At 51.6% G+C, this 19,092-nt stretch overlaps 2 protein-coding genes across 3 annotated transcripts in view; both read right to left on the bottom strand.

Moving 5' to 3' along the window:
• NUP214 (nucleoporin 214) overlaps window positions 1-4,876 on the bottom strand; it is a 40,273-nt gene extending 35,397 nt beyond the window's left edge. For both annotated transcript variants that reach the window (XM_050320148.1, XM_050320149.1), the window contains exons 1-7: window positions 4,797-4,876; window positions 3,099-3,294; window positions 2,295-2,446; window positions 1,802-2,006; window positions 1,260-1,330; window positions 856-919; window positions 218-321 (exon numbers count right to left, since the gene is read on the bottom strand). In XM_050320148.1, the coding sequence (XP_050176105.1) occupies window positions 218-321; window positions 856-919; window positions 1,260-1,330; window positions 1,802-2,006; window positions 2,295-2,446; window positions 3,099-3,294; window positions 4,797-4,838 (834 nt within the window). In that variant the 5' untranslated portion in view covers window positions 4,839-4,876. The remainder of the gene's footprint in view (window positions 1-217; window positions 322-855; window positions 920-1,259; window positions 1,331-1,801; window positions 2,007-2,294; window positions 2,447-3,098; window positions 3,295-4,796) is intronic.
• A 1,592-nt stretch (window positions 4,877-6,468) lies between these two features.
• On the bottom strand, window positions 6,469-18,628 carry AIF1L (allograft inflammatory factor 1 like). Its single transcript, XM_050320131.1, has 5 exons — window positions 18,507-18,628; window positions 13,934-14,000; window positions 10,869-10,910; window positions 9,574-9,736; window positions 6,469-7,968 (listed from the first exon to the last, which is right to left on the bottom strand). The coding sequence occupies exons 1-5, from the start codon at window positions 18,582-18,584 to the stop codon at window positions 7,881-7,883; spliced, it is 438 nt and encodes a 145-aa protein (XP_050176088.1). The 5' UTR covers window positions 18,585-18,628; the 3' UTR covers window positions 6,469-7,880.
• Between the last annotated feature and the right edge of the window lie 464 nt (window positions 18,629-19,092).

Below are 19,092 nucleotides of genomic sequence, written 5' to 3'. Positions count from 1 at the left end.
CCTAATTCGATCTCAGCAGAGAGCAGGCTGAACTTATTGATTTTCAGGTGGATTCTACTTCCTCCACTGGATCCCCCCCAGCCTCTAAACCACGATTTACCACAGCACCAAACTTGAGTTCTACACGATGCCAACAATAAAAGCAACTTGCCACTGTAACAAACAAGTCAAGAACAAGCAACAAACACTTGTGTTGCTGTGATTTGCTGGCACTTACAGGCAATATGGCTATGACCACTTCTGGGGGTGTTTCCAGAGTCCCATCAGCTGCTGCATACACGATGGTGAAGACGTATGTGCCAATCCACAGTACATCCAGAACTGAAAGAGAAAGCAAATACCTCAGCCAGAAACACTTCAGAACGATACTTCCTGGTTATCTTGTTTTTAGCTGTGCACAGCACACAAAAGAAGAAAGACAAACAAACGGCAACTAACTCCTTAACTGCCAAGTTCCAATGATTCTGTTTTTCTAAACTTACTATTTTTGACATTGAAGAGGCAAAACAATGAGGCGAAACTCATGTGGAATATGAGAATTGGATTTATATTCAGAAATCTTCATGCTAAAGGGAGATACTTGTGACAGTACTGTCTTATCATATCAGTGAGCAAAAAATAGCTTTCAGAATGCATACTGAAAACATTCTAGAAATAGAGCAGGACTCTGGCCAACTGATAATTTTTCTCTGCAACTCAGAGATACAGTATTTTTTCCCAAATATTTAAAATAAATCACACTGTAATTACATAACCAGTGCAGTATATAGCTACTACAACTAAAGACAACAGAAGGAGGGATGAGTAAAATATTTAAAAAGAGAAAACAAGTTAATAAGAAATAAAAATGTGTACCTTTAACGGGATTGTCCGAGTCATAAAAAGGAGGACAAGGGATTACTTTCTTCTCCTGTAGATTCTGCAAATAAAACAACCCTTAAATTCTAAGAAAAGACAACAACAAAGCCAACTGCAAGTTTTGCAGAAAGCCCAGAGAACTGTTTTAGAGCAACTCACTTTTCAACACCCATCATGGGCCACTCTAAAATTGTGACTTTTTAGTGACCATGCAAAGCCTTAAACTAAACACAATATTGGCCTAAAACACTTGAATATTACTGAAGCACTGGGGCAGCACCACATGGCTCACACCACGTGCCACCTGACTAAATGCTGTACCTTGTGATGAAAAAGAGATGAAAAAAATCATATTGCAAAGTATTAAGCAGACATAAGGCCTTACCACCACCAATACTTACAGGCAGATATTGCACCACGGTGCCATTTTGCCTCCCTACAGCCAGTTGTTTTCCCTTTGGGCTCCAACACACTAATTAAAAAAAAAAGAGAAGCACTAAGGAATCAAAGAGTTAAAAGGCCCCACAAAAACAGGACCAGTAAATAAAAACTGCTAGTTTTTTTCCCCGTGCAAAAAATCATGAATCTGAATTAAACATGGAGTCCTCCAGACACAGAGCAAGCAAGTCTGCACAGCTCAAAACCCAACAGCTGACGAGGATTATTTGCCTATTTTCCTGGAAATGAGAGCCAAGCCTGAGACAGCAAAAACCACAGGTGAGCCCACTTGATAACTCACAAGACTCAGCTGCTCCAGTCAACTGGGAAAGAGCAATTCTGTTGCCAACACACTCTGAGTCTCAAGTTTTTCCTTTTTGGGAAGAATTTTTTTAATGTTAAGAAACCTCCTCCCGAGACAAACAGCCCATGTTTTCACGCCCATCGATGTGCGCCTGCTCTTCACTGTCCAGCACTCCCTGTGCCCCCTGAGGATGCCACTCACCAGATGTCACAGCCACAGAGGACGGGAGGGTGGCGTAGACCTTCACAGAGTCTGTGACCTGCAGGACAGAGATGCTGCCATCGGACAGACAGATGGCCACCATGGTGGGACTGGCAGGGTTCCACTTCAGGTCGTTGACTGTGGCCGTGCTCCCCGAGTCCTTGGCCAGTTTGTGGTGTGCAAATGCCTGTTTCTGCTGCTTTGCCTTTTAGGAAAGACAAATACATGAGACAAAGCTGAGCACAGAATTCTCCCAAAGTTCATTGCTCAAAGCGGTTTTGACCTTCCTGTAAATTACTGATTGATAAAAAGACGCAGATTTTTGAGTTTACTGAGCAATTGCTTTACAAGACATCTCTCACAGAGAGAGACAGAAAATCCCACCCCAGCTGTGCTCCTCCCTCTGCTGTATTCTGAAAAAACAAACCAACAAACAAACAAAAACCCAAACAAAACTCAAACCCCAACCAAACCCACTTTGCACAGTCTGTACCTGATTCAGGAATGTGCGGACGTCAAAAAAGCTGATGAAGGCACCGATCTCGCTGGACATCATACACACAGAGAGGGTGAGATTGTCACAGCTCAGAGCCAGGTGCTGCACAGGAAACTTCATGGGGACCAAGGTACTCTGGACGTTCTCCACTGAAAACACAAAAGGAAAGGAAGATAGAATGAGTGGGACAAATTTAAACAGCAAGAACTGCTCTCGTAAAAAAATACAATTAGGACGAGCTTATGCAAAAATCCACAGTCCCATTAACAGCAGCTGCCAAAGGTACCACAAAAAACTGAGGAAAACAGAAACACTGAGGGAAAGGGGTACTGTTTGCAGGTAGGAAAAGTCAGCCTCACTGCATGGTACTAAACACAGGTGACCCTAAACAGGAGTACAGAGCTCCTGGTGACATGTTCCCAACAGCAATTAAGGTCCTTCCCCCAGAGGGTGGTTGGCACTGGGTACAGCCCCAAGGCTGCCAGAGCTCCAGGAGGCATTTGGACAAGGCTTTCAGGGATATGGTGGGGTTGTTGGGGTGTCCTGTGCAGGGCCAGGAGTTGGACTGATGATCCTTATGGATCCTTTCCAGCTCAGGATATTCTGTGATTCTATGAACTTCATTTCAGCTAGAGGTACAGCAGATATTGTTGCTGCCTTCCCACACAAGAACCTGTGGCAACTCAAACCATGTCAGAGCATGGCAAGGTCTGAATTATGTATCGGAAGCCAAGAGCTCCGTGCCATAAATCCCACATAAACCTGTCCCTGCAAAGACCACAGGATGTCAGCGTGCCTTACCGATTTTATTGGGATCTTCTCCCAGCTGGTTCTGCATGAGAAGATCTCTGGTGTGGAAGATCTGCAGGCTGGTCCCCCCACCAGCAAAGACCAGCCCATATTTGTTGGACACTGCAAGGAGGCTGGAGCGCTCTTTGGGAAGGTCATCGGGAGCATCAAAGATACGGACCTTCTTCAGGGCCCTGAACTGAAAATCCTGTTGGGAGAGAGTTGGGAAAGAGCTGTTCATGTGCTGGGTTTACTTCAGTTTCTCTAAGACAATAAGAGCCTCTCCACATGAGCTGCAAACCCCTGCCAAGGCAGAGCCCACATTGTTTGTGGCCATCCCAACAAATTTGATGTCTCATCCAGGAAAGACTGAGATCGCACCACATTTTTTCCACTGGCTGAATTTCCCTTCCGCCCGCTGCCTGTGCTCGTAAAACCTGCAGGAGATGAATCTGTCTGGGACATCTGACCTTCTCAAGGAATACACCAAAATCAGCCAAGGGATACAGAGGAAAAGAGAAAGAGAAGGGAATAGAGCAAATATAGAACAGGACTGAACAAAACCTGCAGCTACAAATCACACATTTGCTTACACGGACCTTTGGTTGCCATTGTAACTTATGACACACAGAACAGACACAGGCTTTCCTCTCACCCACCCCCAGAAATTACTTTGTACACTCAGACACTCAGACTTTTTTTTTTTTTTTGCGATAATTTCTCTCATAATTCACATTGTCCTTTTGGAAAAACGAGGGAGAGAAAATCAGAGTGAGAGATAAAAACCTCCAAAACCACAAAGTGAATTAAGAAACAGCAGTTGCACTGTTACCATGCAAAACCTGGGGTTCCCTTTGGGAATGAGTCTCCCTTCCCGAGGAGAGAAGGGAGATCTAACACTGGGTCTACTGCCAGTAACTCCAGTCAAGCATCTGAGTTTTACTCCCAAATTATTTCCAGAGCATTCTGGAAGTGCATCCCTGCAACCTGAGGAGCTGCAGGAACTCAGAAACTTCTGCAACACAAACAGCCCAACTCCTCTGTTTCTGAGGGCAGAAAGCAGCTGCACAAAGACCCGCATGTTCTCCAGGAAACCTGTTCCCTCGTGTCCCTGCTTACACAGCCACGGGCCAGGCTGGCACCACGCAGCAAGGCTCCAGTTTACACTGACCCACAGCTCCCAAAGCCGGGAGATTCCCAGCACAAGGCGCGCCCATTGGAGGACTCAGAAACGCATCACTCTTCTCCCAAAACAAGGTTCGTCCAACCCTCCTTCATCCCTGGAAGTGCCCAAGGCCAGGCTGGACGGGGCTTGGAGCAACCCGGTCTGGTGGGAGGTGTCCCTGCCAACAGCAGAGGGGCGGAACGGGATGGTCTTTACGGTCCCTTCCAACCCAAACCATCCTGTGGTTCCTTCCCCAGGAGTTACCAAGACCCCCCTCCATCAAGGCCACGCCAGACCCTCCCTTGTAGGAGATTCTGCTGAGCCCTCAAGTTCTTCACAAACCCTGAAAGGACGCCCCGAGCCGACCGCGGTTCGTGAGTGCCCCAAGCCCCTCCAGAGCCCACCCCCCCCCCAGCAGCGCACACCGAGCCCTCCCCAAGCCCTGCTCCCCTCCGGCGCTAAGGCAAGGCCCCCAGCCCGAGCCACGCCGCCTGTCGAACCCCCCCCGGCCGGCGGTCTGCCCCGTTACACCCCCCGCCCCTCACCTTCATCTCCCGCTCGGGGATCACGTCCATGTCGTCCCCCATGGCGGCCCCGCGGCCGCGGTCCCGCCGGGACGGCCCCCACACACCTCCACTTCCGCTTCCGCCCGCGCCGCTCTGGCCGCCACTCTTGCTGCTCCGGGTCCTCCCAGCGGGCCCTGCGGTTAATAAACCCTCCTCTTTTTTTTTTTTTCCCCCATACAGAGTCAATTAGGTTGGAAAATACCTCAGAGTCCAACCACCACGTCAACTACTCCACAGCACTCAGTGCCACGTCCAGTCTTTCCTTGAGCGCCGCCAGCGACGGCGACTCCACCACCTCCCTGGGCAGCCCCTTCCGATGTCTGATCGCCCTTTCTAGGAAGAAATTCTTCCTGATGTCTATCGTAAATCTCGAGATTATGTCCCCTCGTCCTGATTTTTTCCACATGGTCTGAGGGCGGGGCCAGAGCCGGTGGGAGCTGCAGGACCCCCATCCCTGTTCCACCCTGAGGGGATCCATCCCTGCTCCACCCTGAGGGGATCCATCCCTGCTTCACCCTGAGGGGATCCATCCCTGCTCCACCCTGAGGGGATCCATCCCTGCTCCACCCTGAGGGGATCCGCCCTGAGATCCAACCTGAGCCTCCCCTGACACACCTTTATGCCGTTCCCTCAGGTAAAATCCTGTTCCCATGGTATGGACTGCAGTGGGAGCACAGGGATGCTCTGGGTCAGTCCCTGTACACCTCCAGTTAGCGGTGGCTGAGCTGGAAACACAGAAGCTCTGTGAGCTGGAATAGCTTTACTGTGCTCCAGGGAAACACGAAAGCAGCACGTGGGGTTTTGATCACAACAGGACCTCCATTTCTTTGCTTGCTCCTCAAGTTTTGGGGCTTCAGCCCCCACTTAGCCAGAACACCAGCACCAGGCATCACCCTAGCACTCAGCCCTGCGGGGACACATTGAGATGTTTCCATCTTTAGTAGATTGTGCTTCTCTTTTCCAGGACCAAAAAGGACAAGGATTTCCACAGACAGAAGCACTGATGGCCTTGGGCAGTGACCTGACCTGTGGCAAACCACATCCAAATTTCCCTTGTGCAATAGGCTTCCTTTATTTTCTGTCTGAACAATGGTTTTACACACACAGCCCAGAAAAGCAGGTGCACTCCCAGAGGCTACCAGGCAGCAGAAAGCAAACATGGGGCTCTGATCTCAGGGAAATCCTGTCCTTTTGAGAAACACATGGAAACAGTGCACCCAGTCATTCCCCAGGAAACCTGGTCTACCCTTTTGATAATTCACATCAGACAAGAACCTCAGGCAACTGTTTCAAGAGCAGAGAGAATGAAGAAAACCACCACACTCTTTCAGGAGAAGCATTGCAAGTGTCTGCTCTTGTTTATTCCTTAAAACAAGCACTGCCACCTGCTCTCTTTCAGTAAGTCAGGGTTAAAAAAAACAAAAAAAAAAAACCACAAACCAGCTTTCAGGAAGTGGCCTCTGCATTTCATCACACAAACTCCATGGCATTTGGTCGGTTATTACAGACAAAGATCAGATCAAGACAGTCCAAACCTATCTCCAGGATCTGCTTAGGGGTTTATATTAACAGTCTTGGACACCAGCTCCCTTAATCTGCAACCAATCATATGGACCAAGCTTCAGAGGAGATAATACACACTGACACACAGTGTAGGTTCAGGAGATTTATTTTCAGTCCTTGAAGCAGACTGGTGCTGCCTTTGCTCATATTTTTTCTCTCCCTTACAGTTTTGGTTTTCACACAAACAGTAGTGAGGATGGGGGGGTTTTTTTATTATTTTTATTTAAAAGTGCAGCCTTTGGCAGGAACAATCAGCCTAGTAGAGTTAATCATCTGTATTTCCTTTAAAAAAAAATGTACTTATTAAACCATGATTTTAAAAAAGTTAAAAGCTGTCAAGAACATTTAAGAAAAGAGTAGGGAAAGGGCAAAGAGCAAACATCTGGGTTCCAGAAATTGTGCGTGGAACGAGAATCACCACAGTAACCAGAGCACGGATAGCACAGCCCCAGCTCCCACTCCATACTTCCAGCCACTCTGATTTTGCAGACTTGGGGGCTTATCTATGAGGGAAATGCACCCCACAGGCCCAGGGGACCTGGATGAAACACATCCAGGAAGGTCTGCAAAAACCAGAGGGACAGAGCAGCTGCCTGAGGACAGATCCTCATCTGCAACTGCCCTGGCAGGGCCCAGTTTGGTCACCCAAAGCTTTCTTTCACCCAAAGGTTTGACTTCCCCCAGGCATCCTGTGGGGCTGCAAAGGCATCACAGCTTGTTTCTGCACTCCATGGGTGGGACAGAGAAACAGCCTGTTCAGAGGTTATGCTCCTGGTCAGATCCAAGTCGAGATTCATCAGAAAGGGGGTCCCTAAGGTGGCTTTAACCATCCTCCCTCACAGTGGGAGGTGTTGGACCCCTGGGATCTGCCTGCAGGACGAGCCCCTGGAGCAGACAGAAGCTGTCCCTGAGGGCAGCCGTGCCCACCCCAAGCCAAAGGGCCCTGCAGGCAGATCTCTGTGTCCAAGCACATCCCCACATCCACCTAGAACACGATCAGGCAGAGCCTGATTTGCACTTCTGGGAGGTCAGGAGGGCAAGAACTGATCCAAAGTCAGGAAGTATAGGATGGAGCAGAGAAGGCACTTATTTCTTTTCACCCACGAAGCTGCTCCCAGGGGCTTTGCCAGAGAAATGCTCCATGTCTGGCAGCAAGGCCCTTTAGGTACCTGTTACGACAAGCACAGCTCTGAATCCATATGCTGGGAAGAAAGCAGCTCCTCGTCTGAGAAATGCAGGAAGAGCAGAGGAAAGAGTAAGATCACAGGGGTGTTTTGTTTTTTTTTTTTTTGGTCTCACATTACACTTGGTGCTACAGCTTCTGTCTAAGAGATCAAGCAGCAGAAAGACACGAGCTGGGGGTCTCCAGCTTCCCTTGCTGTTCCTCTAAGGCAGGTTAGTTGAAAACTAGGAATGTCCATGGTAAAAAGTAACAAAGCACAGGTAACCTCTTTTACAGACCAGCAAAGCAAACAGTGCCCATTTTGCAGCCTGTCCTCTTCAAGGGAGGCTGGCTATGTCTCTCTCTGGAGGAGGACCAGAAGGTTTTGGGTTGCTTTCATTGGCTTTTCCTTCAAACATCATGACCCTGCAAAACACAACAGATATTACCAATTAAAAAAATAAAATAAAATAAAAAAGCAAATGCATCTTTACCCATCATTGGGCATTATCTGCTGAAAAAGAGCATCTGGCTCCTCTGCAAAGGGCACCCAATAATTAACAGAGGAAGGAAAGCCAACAGAGGGCAGTGCTGCCAGCCTGGCTTTCCCAGCAGCTTCCAGGAGCGTGTTCCCAAAGTCTCTGCCGGTTTTCCTGCCAGAGCCCAGAGGATTAGCACATTTTATTTAGACAGCCACTTCCGAAATCCCCTGGGCACACATAGCAGGCCAAGCACTCCTGATGCGTTAACAGCAAACACCACCCCTGGCCCACCTTGGTAACCACACAGCACAACCTTCAGAAACCAACACCAAGCAGCAGCAGCAATTACAGTCCAGGGAGAGGGCAGGGACTGGCTATAGGAATCCCAAGCATTTTGCAACCACTAGCACTGTCTTCCTCCCTAAGGACTGCAGCTACGCTGGGAATGCCAGCTGCCTCGATGGATCAAAGGACTGCACTGCTCTTAGGACAGAGTTTTACATTTCTGCTCCTGCTCTAGAGAGTCCAACAGACAATGGGGTTTCTGTTAGCAAGAGAAGGGACCTGTTTGTGAAAGCTGCTGCAGCTGGGAGGAGGGATGGAAGATACAGGACAGGCTGCAGGCTCAGTCTGGTTCTGTGGAGAAAGAAAGGAGGAGCAGGGATGTCAGAAGTCTGCGTGTGCTTGGAAGAGGAGCATCCCAACACACAGAAACAGGGCACGCAGTGGGGAGACACTGCCAGCAAGGACGTAGCAGCTTAGAGGAACTTTCCTCCCAACCTGCCCTGAAAACTGGCTGTGTTTCTAAGCTGCCTTCAAAAAGGGGGTAAGGAGGATGGAGAGGAGCTGCTCCTATTCATGGTGGTTACAGACACAAAAGCAGGGCCAGCCTCTGTGGCTGTGAAAGGAAACGCCAGGCTTCAATGGGATGGAGATGGAGCCAAGCAATGTTTGGAAGCCATTTGTTACAGCAGCACTTTCAGAGCCCTGTTGAGAGGGCAGAGGGGGCCGTGGGAGGCTAGTGCTGGCAGCTTGTACCACAGAAAACCTCTCCCAGCATGAGCCAGCTGTTTCAAGCATGTGCCCCATCTCCTATCGCCTCCAAAAAATCAGGCAGGGACCGACCATCCTGTGGGAAACAGGAGCCAGCACTGCTGGTGTTGGCAGGACCATCATTCACCACTCAAGTCCTGCCACCATCCACAGGGGAAGCCAGCAGGAGCCTCAGGGAAGGGACAGGAAGAAGTCCTGCAGTGCTGAATGCCTGCACACCCTCGGGAAAGGAGGAGGATCACTCCCACGGAGCAGCACGTGGGAGGAAGGCTGTGCTAACACACAGCAGGCAGCTCTGCCGGGAGCACTTGCCACTGCTCAGCCTGGACATGGGCTTATACACCCTCTCATGTCACTCTGCAGACTCCCCATTCACAAGGGTCCTGTCTCCCTCCACGGATGCTGAACATGCACAGCTCCACCTCCAGCAGACAGAGCAGCTTCTGCTTCCCAGCTCAGGTCCTGTGTCTGCCCCGCTCCACCCCGGGACACTCACAGTTTAAGCACAGCAGAGCGTTTTCCAAGCATCACGTTGACAAAGTCCTGGTACGAGATGGTGTCGCTGACCCCTCCAGTCACCTCAGAGATCATCTTCTTCAGCTCTAGGTGGGTCTTTGGAGCCCCCAGCTTCTCCATCATCCTTTTGACAGACATCAAATCTACAAGAATAGGGAAACTGGTGCTGTTCAGATCTGACCACGCTGAGCACAGGCCGACCCCAGGGACACAGCCATGAGTTCCCAGCTCACCTGTGGGCCCCAGGGCTGACAGCATTAAGCTGTTACCAAAAGCCATGAGAAGCCTTCCAGTACAGTGTACTGCTGTGCTGCCCAGTACAGAGCATCACTGCCCAGTTCTGCAGCTCAGGATAAAAGCACAGCACACACAGAAGAGGGACAACTCTCCCAGTGCTCCAGAGACACGTGGGGACACTGCTCTCTAGCTCAGAGTGCGGTGCCAAGAATCACAAGGATGGGGAGGAGAGAAGCAAGACGGGGGTTAAAGCTGGAGACAAACAAGCTGTGGGGAGCAGGCGCCCCTGCCCAGCGCCACAGGCCATTTCCTTCCACTGCACTGCTGCCTGCTGAGACCTGCGGGCCCCTTCCCTCCCGGAAACCCTGAGTCAGGCCTCTTCCAGCTCCCCACAGGCTTCGCTTCAGCTGGAGGAGGGGAATGAGGCAGCAGCCTCCTGGAAGGGCGCAGGTCACAAGTGGTTACACTTCAATGTCAGCTCCAGGCCTGCAGAAGGCTGGGTCTTTATGTAACTGGTGCTCTCTGGACCCAAAGCAGGGTTGCTCAGCTGAGCCAGACTCACACCCAAGTCCTTTGCTTCCCTCTGCTCCCCTCCCTGCAAAGCAAAGAGCTGCTCTGCACCAGAAGTGCTCATGGATTTATACAGCTTCTGCCTCAAGCCAGGCAAACCCCAGGATTGTCCAAGCCCTGCGGGTTCCCAGCTCTGGATTCCCAGTTTTCCAGCAGAGGATTGAGAAGAAAGCCTCAGTAAATTTTAAAAAAAGCATTTAGAGCAGAAAGAAGTGGAGGAGCTAAATAGAACTTCAGGAGAACAGGACTGAGAAGAGCTTAGATCTTGAAGTAGGTGAGGAGAGACTATGGAAGCTGAGAAGCAGGAGCTAGAAAGCCAAGGAAGCCTCTGGCTGAAAATCAAGATTCAAGCAAGGCTGGACACAGAAAAGGCTACAAGTTTTCCTCCTCAGCACCACAAAGCAGCAGATACCACCTCAGCAGAGACTCAGTTGTTCTTCCAGCCCAGCATCCTTCAGAGCCACTCACCAATCTCCCCTTGATTGTTCAGGTCAAACTCCATGTATTTCTCTGGAAGAGACACAGAAGCAAGTTAGCAGGATGCTAGAGCAGGGGGTGTGCAGGGCTTTGGAGCACTGCCTGCTTGGGGCAATGAAATAAAAGATATGGAGATAACATTGATATACTGCTGAATGCAAACTTCAGAGAGGGAGACCACTCAAGGCCTGATTTTAGTACCCTTATCTCAGTTCTAGGGCTCTAGAATTAAGCACTCTGTAATTGTGGCTGCTTTTCATTTAAGCTGAAGGAAAACACTGGCATGAGAACAAGGTATCAGCTAGCCATGAGCAGCGTTAAAAGGTTTCCAGCCAGAAAAACAAAGCTCTGAACAGCCTCCCAGAAGGAGTAGCAAGGAAAACAAACCCCTGAGCACTCCCAAGATGAAGCTTGATCGGCTTAGGAGGGAGATTAAATGACGCAGTTGCCTGCAATAACAAGGGAGAGACTCCACAGTCCTCCCAACACTGTGCTTGCTCCCAGAGCACCTCCTGCCAGGAGAGATGCTCAAGGACCACATCAAGAGGGCCAAGCCAAGAACATGCCTGGGAGCAGTGATGCTGGAGCAGGTTTTTTTTTTTTTACCCTTCCAGCCTGCTGTCAAACACTGCTGACTCGAGCAACTCCAGCATTCTCAGAGAAAGGCAGAACCTGCTCCAGAAGGTCTGATTAGCTCTGCAGGACAAAAAAACTCTCATGCTGTAACAGGCAGAGCATTGACTTCAGTTAGAAAATTCAGGAATTCCATCCTGAGCAGTTTCTGCCCTTTGGAGTGGCACACCTGGGCTTTCTACGACCCCCCCCTTCCCCCTTTGCTGTTCCCCATTTAGACTTTAAGCTCTTCAGGCGAGGATTTGTCTGTCTTACAGACCATACAGCTCCCAGCACCTCAGGGGGCCCCCATCATCTCAGCTGTGCTAAATGAAAAGAGCAAGATGCAAGATGCCTGCTGCCACCATCCATCAGTGCTGAGCTGGAGAAATCACCACTTGCCCTGCAGTTAGCACTCGCTCCCCACAACAGCCCCCGAGGACTCAAATTAACTGAGCCCTTCCAGGCTGCTCCTTTCCCCCAGGAAGGAAAATGGAAAAGACCTTTTGCCTCTCCTCCAGGGACACCGGCAAAGCAGATGAGCGTGAACAGAGAAGTGGCAGGCTAATTTAAGGAGCCAAAGGGAAGGGTGGTTATTTCACACAGCAGAGTCTTCCCAGGACCTGTGCTTCCAAAGAAAATTGCTGGGTTAAGTGGACTGATGGGCAGCTAAGGGCAGGAAGCAGAGGAATGGCTTGGATGTGTTCAGCTGGGTCTCAGCCCGTGGATTACTGCTGTCATGAGCTGACCAAGACAGACCTACAGGAGTATCACGTACAAACCAAAGCCTGCTCATGCTTCAGGCAGGGGTAAATGTCTCCCTTCAAGCGTCCAGCAACTGATCAAAGATGAAATTGGGGCCGTAACATGTGCTTAGGGACCAAAGTGATGCTTGGTGTGGGACTGTCTCTCCCCACACTCTGCCCCACCACAACGACCTCGTGCAAATGAACTGGCAGGGGTCAGACACCCCAGCGTGTGCCTGGGGACACAAACCCTGCTCTGCCACATCCCTGCCCAGCACATGTTTTCTTTTCTTCTCAGCTGACACTTAGCCAAAAGTGCAGAGAACAGAGGCAGCTTTACACCAGCCTCAGCTTGCACACTGATCTTTTCCTCCCACCCCAGTGGCGGGGATTTGGTGGGGCAAAACCACGCGTGGTACCTCCCTCACAAATACATCTACACCAACACCGCACAGGAGCTCCCCAGGCCCAGCTTAGGGGGGTGCAGCATGAAGGGCAGCAGAGAAGAAACACTCCCCCCATCATCACACAATGAGCTGATTGTTGGGGGAGCTGGAGGAGGCGTTGGAGAGCGGGACAGGCCACGGAGGCAAACTCACGAGGCAGCGGGAGGAGATGCCAAAGGCTCTCATTACAGGGAATTCTGTGCCTGTGACCTACAGTTGCAATGTTTGAAGAGCCCCAATTGTGATGGGAAAAAATAATGCAGGGCTGCAGCCAAAAGCCAAAGTCACACAAAAGGCAACAGAAAAAGAACGGGGAGCACAGGAGGCTCCTCTGTGCCCAGCAGGGTAAGGGATCACAAAACCCCAGCCAGCTTCCTCCATGCTGGATTGCAAAGCCAAAATTCAAAGGGAAATAGCAGACAATGCCTGAAATGGAAGCAAGGTCAGGTTTTATTTGGTTAGAGCCAGGCTGAGGACAAGCCTTGAGTGCAGTGTGACGCACAGGCATGTTTTCTCAACTGCCTTCAGCCACTGCTTGGAAAGAAAGTGGAAGTACCCAGAACAGCCCTGCCAGACCTTGTCCTCTAACCAGTTTGGGGACAAGCTCCAGAGGACTCCAGGCTTTTGAGCTGTTTCTCTATTCCCTGTCCCAACAAATGGCCCAAATCTAAGCATTAGATCTGCTGACCCACTGGAGTTAGGCTTTGGCCAGGACTAGACTTATTACTGCCACTGCCTCCAGGGTCAAGTGGCTGGGGAAGGACCAGATCAGACTGATGAAACTTTCGAGCAGAGAAAGTCCCCAACTCCTTCAGAAAGCAGCTGAGACTTCTGCTCTGTGGGAAGAGGTCCTCCTACCCACTGGAAAAAAAAAAGAAAAAAATGAAAAAAAAGAGTCCAGCTATTGCATGGTCCATTATGCCAGTGAGCTTGTGTGGGTAACTAGACAGAAACCATCCTCCTTCACTGCTCCCCAGGGTTTTCCCCACGCAGCAGGTTTTGCAGTAATTTCAGCCACCAGGCAGGATGTCTGCAGGGTGACATGTCCCTGCCCTGCAAGTGGGAGAAACACAAAGGCTTGTGTGGAAAACAACCCTCCAGGGAGTTTCACAAGCAAGGCAAAGGCATCCATCCCAGCTCAGTCACTTGTATTTGGCAGAGAATCTCAGGCTGGTAAGATCCAAGTGCTGAGGAAAATAACCTGGTTCAGAGCAAACAGGCTGAAAGGACAGGGAAACCCTCCCGTTCTCACCTTTGAATGCTGCCAATTTCTCCTCCAGGTCTTCTTCATCACTGAACTTTGGATCACAGAGAAATTCCTATCACAGAAAAAATAATAGCCACAAGGTTAAAGATGCAAAGGAAAACACCTTAGAGGGCACATACAGAGGCAGCATTACCCAGAAGACCCACACAATTCCCAGAGAGCCACAGCTGACCAACAGCACCAGGAGACCTGAAGATGGGCTGAATGCCTCCACACCTTGTCATTAAAATTCCAGTGCAAAGGGAATCCCTCTGGTGTCTCAAATTTCCCACCAGCAGCTTAAGGGAAGACGGGACTCCATGTGCCTTTGAAATAACTGCATGAAACCCCATCTTCTTGCTGACCCAAGGTTTCAGCTCCCCACTGAAGGCTTAAGCACATATAGCACGTGGATTGGGCACCTATTCCCAGCAAGGGCTCCTAGTCCTTGCAAAAAGCACTCTTATCTCACACTTCAAACTCTTGGATAACCTCTGAGGGCTTGCAAATAGAACAGGCAAAGTTTGCAGAATGTCATACACCCAAGAGGATGGGAATGTGGGGCTAAGGGAAAGGCTCTCACTCTCTCAGAGCAGCTATCCATTTTCTCCCCCTACCCTGCTCACACTGGAGGGGAAATCCTGGGTCACTTCTGGTCACTTGTGCCTAGCCCCACCCCTAAAAACCTTCAGATACCCAAGAGAACAGACCACAACTTGCACAGCCAGCTCTACTGCTTTGCCCTGCCAGCAACACCCCCCTGCAGCTGCGATCAGCAGGGTCTTGCTCCTGTCCCTGCCCTCCCACACCGCCCAGCTCCAGCGAGCCCAGCACAGCTTAATGACTTGATCTGTGTTCAGCAACAACACCACATTCTTCAGTGTAGAAATCATTAACATCTGCACAGCTTATGCATGGCCTGTCCAGGACAAACCCCTCCAGGGGTTTGTGGATGGAAGGCTGAGGCTGTTCCCTATGCTGGGTATGTGTTCTTCACTGCTGTTCTCCGTGCTCATGGGGAAGACAGGAGTGGGTCACTAAGAGAAGAGGATTTCTGGCTCTGGTAGTTCTGGGGCAGTGTTGCTTGTGATTAATGAGACCACCTACCCAATGAAACCCTACCTAAAGCATCAGGACTGCAGGAGATCCACATGACCAGATGCTCTCCAGCCTCCAAGGCACACTGAATCCAGCTATCCCCAGGTGAGATGAACTGTGCCAGTCTGGCTGCTGGAGAAGCTCCAGCAAAGACACAGCCCCAGGCTCATGCCTGGTTCTGCTGCCACAACCAGCCTTGTGTGCTGATCACTGTCAGTCACCCTAATCCTGTTCCTCTGCTCTGGGTCCCTCCAGCCCATACACCTGGAGCTGCTTCCTCCTTCCTCACTGGGACAGGGGAGCTTGGACCTGCCCAGGGAGTCCTCAAATCTTCACTGCCAGTTAATCACTGCTATGGCAAGTCTTTTACCTGCAGCTGAACTAAGGTTTTGTAGAGGAAACCCACTAGGACAGAAGTGACTGCCATCCTGCCCTCCTACCTCGTGAACTCCAGACGTGCCACCAGAGACCATGCCCATTAAACCAGTGTGACACTGACTTCCCTCATCACCATGGTCACCAGCTCAAATTGAGAGCTGTGGTGAAAAGCGACATTCCCAGTTCCTTCTTTCGCTCTCCTCTGCCAACTCAATTTCATTTATCTCCGTTATTTCTACCCAGGGGTATCATTTACCAGCCCAACACAAAGGGCCCAATTGAGCTCTGAGACTTGGGCTCAGGCAGCAGCAGAAGTGACCAGCAGCAAGGTGCAAGAGCAGGACAAGTGACACTGAGCACATCTAGGACCCCTTGAGTTTCAACCTGAGGGGGACTGGATAGACCACCAGCACCCCAGCTCTGCTCCAGGTGGAAGGAAGCAATAGGGGGGTTGTATTTGAAAGGCATTCCACCCTCCACATTGTGTGTGAGCTGGGCTGTGACTGCGATAAGGCAAACACTCACAATAGCACACAGGAATTCAGTCCCCAGGGCCTGTGACTCAGAGTGGCTGAAGTTCCTCCTAGAGCCCTTTGCTAAAGTTCCCATTTTAAGGGGCATGTTCTATTAATAAGAACTGCTTAATAAGCCTCTCCCCCGCTCCTGCCCTGAACAGCCTTTCTTGAGCTGTTGAGAGACTTTTCTAAGCCAATAACCTCAGTCACACAAGTCCCAGCTACCTGCAAGGCAACCTAAGCAAAAACAGATTCTTCCTTGCTCCCCAAAAAGGTGACCCCAACTGGCAGGCCAAGCTCTTTGAGATGTTTAAGTGTTCAGTACCAGCTGCCCTGCCTGCTGGTGCTGGGAAGGGGCTGAGGGATGCTCCTGCCTGCCCCGGATGAAAGAAGTGGTCATCTGCTCTCTAACAGGCTGAATTTCTTCCCCACAGCCCAGCGTATTAGTGGGTAAAACTAGGTTGAAACTAATCTGTGCTGGATTAGACTTGCCACCTTGATGCACGAGGCTGAACAATGTGATTGCCTTCCCTAGGAAGAGGGGAACAGGCAAGAGGGGACCCCAGAGGAGCGTTTTCAAGCTGGAAGAGAGAAGTCAATACTAGGACTCAGCTGTCCTTCAGCAGCACATGTGCACTCAGGATGCTGCCTGCCAGACCCTTATCCCAGTGAGAGCTCCAGGGAAGAAACCAGCCAGGAAAACAGGGCTGGGAGGGAGCTAATTGTTAGGATGAGACAGTGAGACTAAGCCAGACAGGAATTCGGCCTGATTTGCTTTATTAGGAGCACTTGACTGTTTTACAACCCAGGGGCTCTCCGGGTCTTGGGAAACCCCCTCCCTGGCTCCAGCCACAATATCAGCCCAAGTTTCTTTATCAGCTCTGTGACTGAGAGGTGTGCGAATGTTCACACTGCACTCCCGCACTGCCACGCAGAGCTGGCAGAGAGAGCATAGCAGGGCAGCGTGGGGGCTGCTGCCCTGAGCACGATGGCTTCTCAGGATCCACGGGCAGCTGCTACCCGTGCTATCTGCAGCTTGGTTTTGAGCTGCTCAAACCCCCTCTCCCAGTACTGAGCCAACACATAGGGCAGCAAGGATGCGAACAAGCAGCTCCATCAGCAGGAAGTTATGGAGCTTGTTTTGTTTTTTTCATACAGACCTCACCCAAAGAAAAAAAAAACAACCAGAAATGATGGCAGCTTAGGGGATTGATAGGAGCTTGTGTCCCCTGTATGGGAGAAGGAAGAGCCCCCAACCCTGGGACACAGCAGAGGCAAACCAGCAGCATCCCAGGAAGCACAGCTTCTCAGACTCAGTCCTACAGCTCTCACCAGCTGAAAGATCACATATCCATCCTGTGCCTGAGTGACACTGGAGGATGGTTCTGGAGCAGCAGAAGCTGCAGCAGTAGGTACACCACAGTCCCTTCATCCTCAACCTAAGGGCCAACTCCACCTTGGCTAGGGGAGATATCTTAGGCTCACCTATGCCCCTTCTTGGAGCAGAATGTGCCGTGTCTGCCTTTCAAGGGTTCCTTTTTAGCCAAGTGTTCTTATTCTACACCTTAATGCTGGAGCACTTCTTTTTCCACTCTTATTCCACAGCAGCACACCCTAGTTTCTAATTAATTGAATCATTTCTAATGACTTAACTAATGACTTAATTCCCTCTCCAGTGACCTACATAAACTTGACCTCCGCTGTCTCACTGCTGTCTGGTGGAACATATTGGCACTTCTCACAGCTCAGGCAGTTTGAGGGCAAGGTGAGCCACTGTCTCCTCCAGGCTCTCATCTTATGCAGCGATTAGACTTCTCCACCTGGAACACCAAGGTGCCACTGGCTATAGGAGAAGGCAACCACCAAACCCACCTGGAAACTACCCTAGAAATCCCAGCATTGATTGTTTCAAGGTTAAACCCTTCTTTTCTCCCTCAGGACCGCTCTTAGCCGGGAGGGATGCCAAGAGAACTGCCCCTGCCGCCATGCCAAGCAAGGGACAGGGCAAGCCCGAAGCTCCAGGGAAAGGACCTTGCCTGACCCTGGCGTGAAGGGCACAAAGCCCAGCGCACTTTGCACTAATCCAGGAGCTGCCATTCCCCCTGCTCAAGGTTTGTGGCAGGTCCAGCCATCCTGGGCTACACATTCACCACCTGCTGTAGAGAAAAGCTAAAACGGCTGGAGTCAGCTCTGAGCAGCAGCAGCTCCTCATTCCGGGAAGAAGAAGTTGAGAAAGAAGTTGAAGCGCTCAATACAGTGAAGGGGAGGTTGAAATCCTCCAGGAGAACAACAGACCCTGTTCTTGCTGGAGCAAGTTCCCAAGGGGAACTTTCACGGCAGCCGGTCCCCACGGCACTGCGGGGAAAGAGCCACCTGCGAGGGCAACACCAAGGCGCGGTGAGGATGGAGCACGACCCCCGCCGGGCACCCCCCGCCTCCTCTGGCCACATCCCCCTCTCCAAAGGGGTCGGGCAAAGGGGGCGGCAGCTCCCCCTACACCCACCACCCTCCTCCTCCTCCTCCTCTTCCTCCTCGCCAACCCCTGCCCTCCCGGCCGCCCCCAGCCCGCTCCCCCGCCGGGGCCGCACCTTGTTGATCTCCTCCAGCCGCCCGTCCTGCGGTGCCCTCCGCAGCCCCCCGCCGCTCGGCCGGCGCGGAGCCGCCATCGCACCGAGCCGCCCCGCGCCCGCCGCCGCCTTAAATAGGGGCGGGCAGGGCCGGGCCGGGCCCTCCGCCCCCCGCCCTTAACCCCTTCCCCGCCCGCCGCCGGCAGCGAGAGGGTGGCGGAGCCCGCCCGGCACCGGGAGGGCAGCGCGGACCCGCGGGGGCCTCCAGGCACCGCCGCCCGTGGGATCCCCGCGGCGGGGAAGGGACCGGCCCCTTCTGCACATCGGGCATCGCTCCGCAGCCGCCCCGGGATGGGCATCCCCGCGCCGCGGCTCCCCCGCGGGAGCTCCGTGGGGGGCGATACTCCACAGCCGCTTTCCAGCTGCTGGATAGACCCTGGAGAGCGAGCAGCGGGACAAGGGATGGACCGAGGGACAGCCGCAGCCGGGCTGATGCGTGTCCCGGCCTGGAGCTGCTGTGGCGATCGCCCCCGCGATCTCAGCCTGACCCCTTATGTTGGGAACATGTACTAAAGTGGTGTGTAGCAGGACTTGTCGGGCGTTCGCC

This window comes from Myiozetetes cayanensis, unplaced genomic scaffold (genome assembly GCF_022539395.1).
Source record: "Myiozetetes cayanensis isolate MyiCay16 unplaced genomic scaffold, myiCay2020 scf23, whole genome shotgun sequence".
In the NCBI taxonomy this organism is placed as follows: Eukaryota; Metazoa; Chordata; class Aves; order Passeriformes; family Tyrannidae; genus Myiozetetes; species Myiozetetes cayanensis.
This window is presented reverse-complemented; position numbering and strand designations above follow the sequence as displayed.